Source organism: Cyprinodon variegatus, unplaced genomic scaffold (assembly GCF_000732505.1).
Source record: "Cyprinodon variegatus isolate N-32 unplaced genomic scaffold, C_variegatus-1.0 Scaffold1501, whole genome shotgun sequence".
NCBI classification, from domain to species: domain Eukaryota; kingdom Metazoa; phylum Chordata; class Actinopteri; order Cyprinodontiformes; family Cyprinodontidae; genus Cyprinodon; species Cyprinodon variegatus.
The window spans coordinates 64626-66593 of NW_015151954.1; the positions used below are offsets into that span (position 1 = coordinate 64626).

Sequence of the window (1968 nt, forward strand, 5' to 3'; positions counted from 1 at the left end):
TTTGTCCTAAATTACAACAGATTTATTTTCTCTAATTAAATTATGCAAAAAAGGCAAATGTCTGGTGTTTTCTCAGACAGAGCTCACAACAATCAACAGAGGTTGAGATGTTACAACGTAGGAGCTTCCTAAAGAGAGGAATCCAGAGCAGCCTGGGCTTGGAGTGGGAAGAGGCCCTGAGGGGCAGATTCCCAGACTGCCATCCTTTCCATGTCAGGCTGTTTGCTTTCTGATGTGCCTGGACACGCTCAGCTCTGCACAAACCTACCGTCACCTTGCATGTTTTCCAGCTAGCTGTAGGGTCTACTGAGCCCCGGGACAGGAACACATCCGATTGACGGGAAATATGAAATGTCAGGAGGACACCAGCTGACAGGTTCCTCTGACTTCACCTCAGAAGTTTCCATCACCCATAATCCTCCGTTCTCCAGATCCTAAACTGATTCTCACACTGTTGAGGCAAAAGACTATCGTAAGAACTGAGCCTGGGTTGGGCTGGACACAGAGACTAAATGGATGAAGAGCAGCTTTACACCCAGGTTAGATGGTGTGTCTGCAATGCAGAGGTTTGTCTGCAGTCAGGTTACTGACACCGATTATCAGAAAGACCAACTTTCTTCCAAACCTGCCTGCAGAGGCTTTACCTGCAGACTGCCTGACAGCTTTACGGAATGACCTGCAGAGCCTGGATAAAGAACACAACCTAAATCTGCATCCACATGTGTTGTTGATGCTGAGCTTCTTACAGGTGAATCTTCTTTTTGCCAGAAGCTTCTCTGTGGTCCCGTTCAGGACGAAGACTTGGAGTGAGTATTCCTGGCTGGAGTCCAGTCCTGCCACGGTGGCCCGGCCCCTGGTGGTGGTCAGCATCAGCTCCGGCTGCTGCTCTTCTAGGAAGGAAAACAATGATGCATTATCCTCCCAGAGCTTCTTCACGTCTCACTTCCTGTTCATGTGCTTCACTCTATGCTGCAAGATCTGCTGTCTAGATCTTACCTGGAGATCTAACCCCAAAAGTATTGATACTTTACAGTCTAAAAACCAGACACGTCCATGTAAACTAACAGCTCTAAATGTGACAGACCGAACAGTAAATGGTTTAAACTGGGCTCTGAGCTCCTGGAAGGCTCCGCTTCCTCCTCCACCAAATGGACCACAGACCTTCAGCTCGTGCTACAAGCTAAGGTCTGTAGCTCAGTGTGAGGCTGTTACTCTGCACCGCTGATAGAAACATGTCTTTAACTGCAGCATCAGGTGGTTCTAGATAATCAGGAGGAAGTAAATAGGATTTATAGATGTTAAAAACAAACCAACTGAAATCTGTGACCATCCCCTCCAGTAAACACTTTAAAGCTTCTGACTCCAAACTGGTATAAACTTCAGTTTTTACACTAATTTTACGTCAGAACATTTTTATAGTGCAGCACTTAAAATGATAACAGCGCGTTCATGTGATTACATGAAGATTCAGCTCAGATTAACATTTTTCCTTGTCATTCCCTCCACCGTGGTTACAAATAAATAAACCCAAAATCATTGGACATTTCTCTAACCTCCCCCTTACTCTTCACACAGAGCTGCAGCAAACAGGCTTTTCTGACAAATCAATTCTAAATATGCTCTAATTGAGCACTGCAGAAAGCCAGAGTAGGGGTCATGGAGTTCACCAATCTTTGTAGCAACATGCAGAATTCACTGTTTCCTCAGCCTCAAACCTGCCAGGTGTTATTATCATCTTCAACACCTTTTAAATTCTCCTTTACGAGTCAGTGACCATTTCTGGAGTAAAGGTTTTTAAAGGTGGGGTTACAGCACCTAAACACCTAAAACCACTAAAACAGTATTCAGAGATCCTGAATCTTTCACATTTTTTATAATGTAACCAAAAGCTTTAGAGTCAGTTTTGGTTTTGATTAACACAGAGTGGTATGTATCTTTGAAGAGGAGGACCTGCTGGATCTGATCATA

General features: G+C 44.4%; 1 protein-coding gene across 1 annotated transcript in view; it reads right to left on the bottom strand.

Moving 5' to 3' along the window:
* LOC107103667 (collagen alpha-1(XIV) chain-like) overlaps nucleotides 1–1968 on the bottom strand; it is a 67073-nt gene that overhangs the window by 52620 nt on the left and 12485 nt on the right. Inside the window, exon 4 of the mRNA XM_015403457.1 lies at nucleotides 747–890. Within this exon, the coding sequence (XP_015258943.1) occupies nucleotides 747–890 (144 nt within the window). The remainder of the gene's footprint in view (nucleotides 1–746; nucleotides 891–1968) is intronic.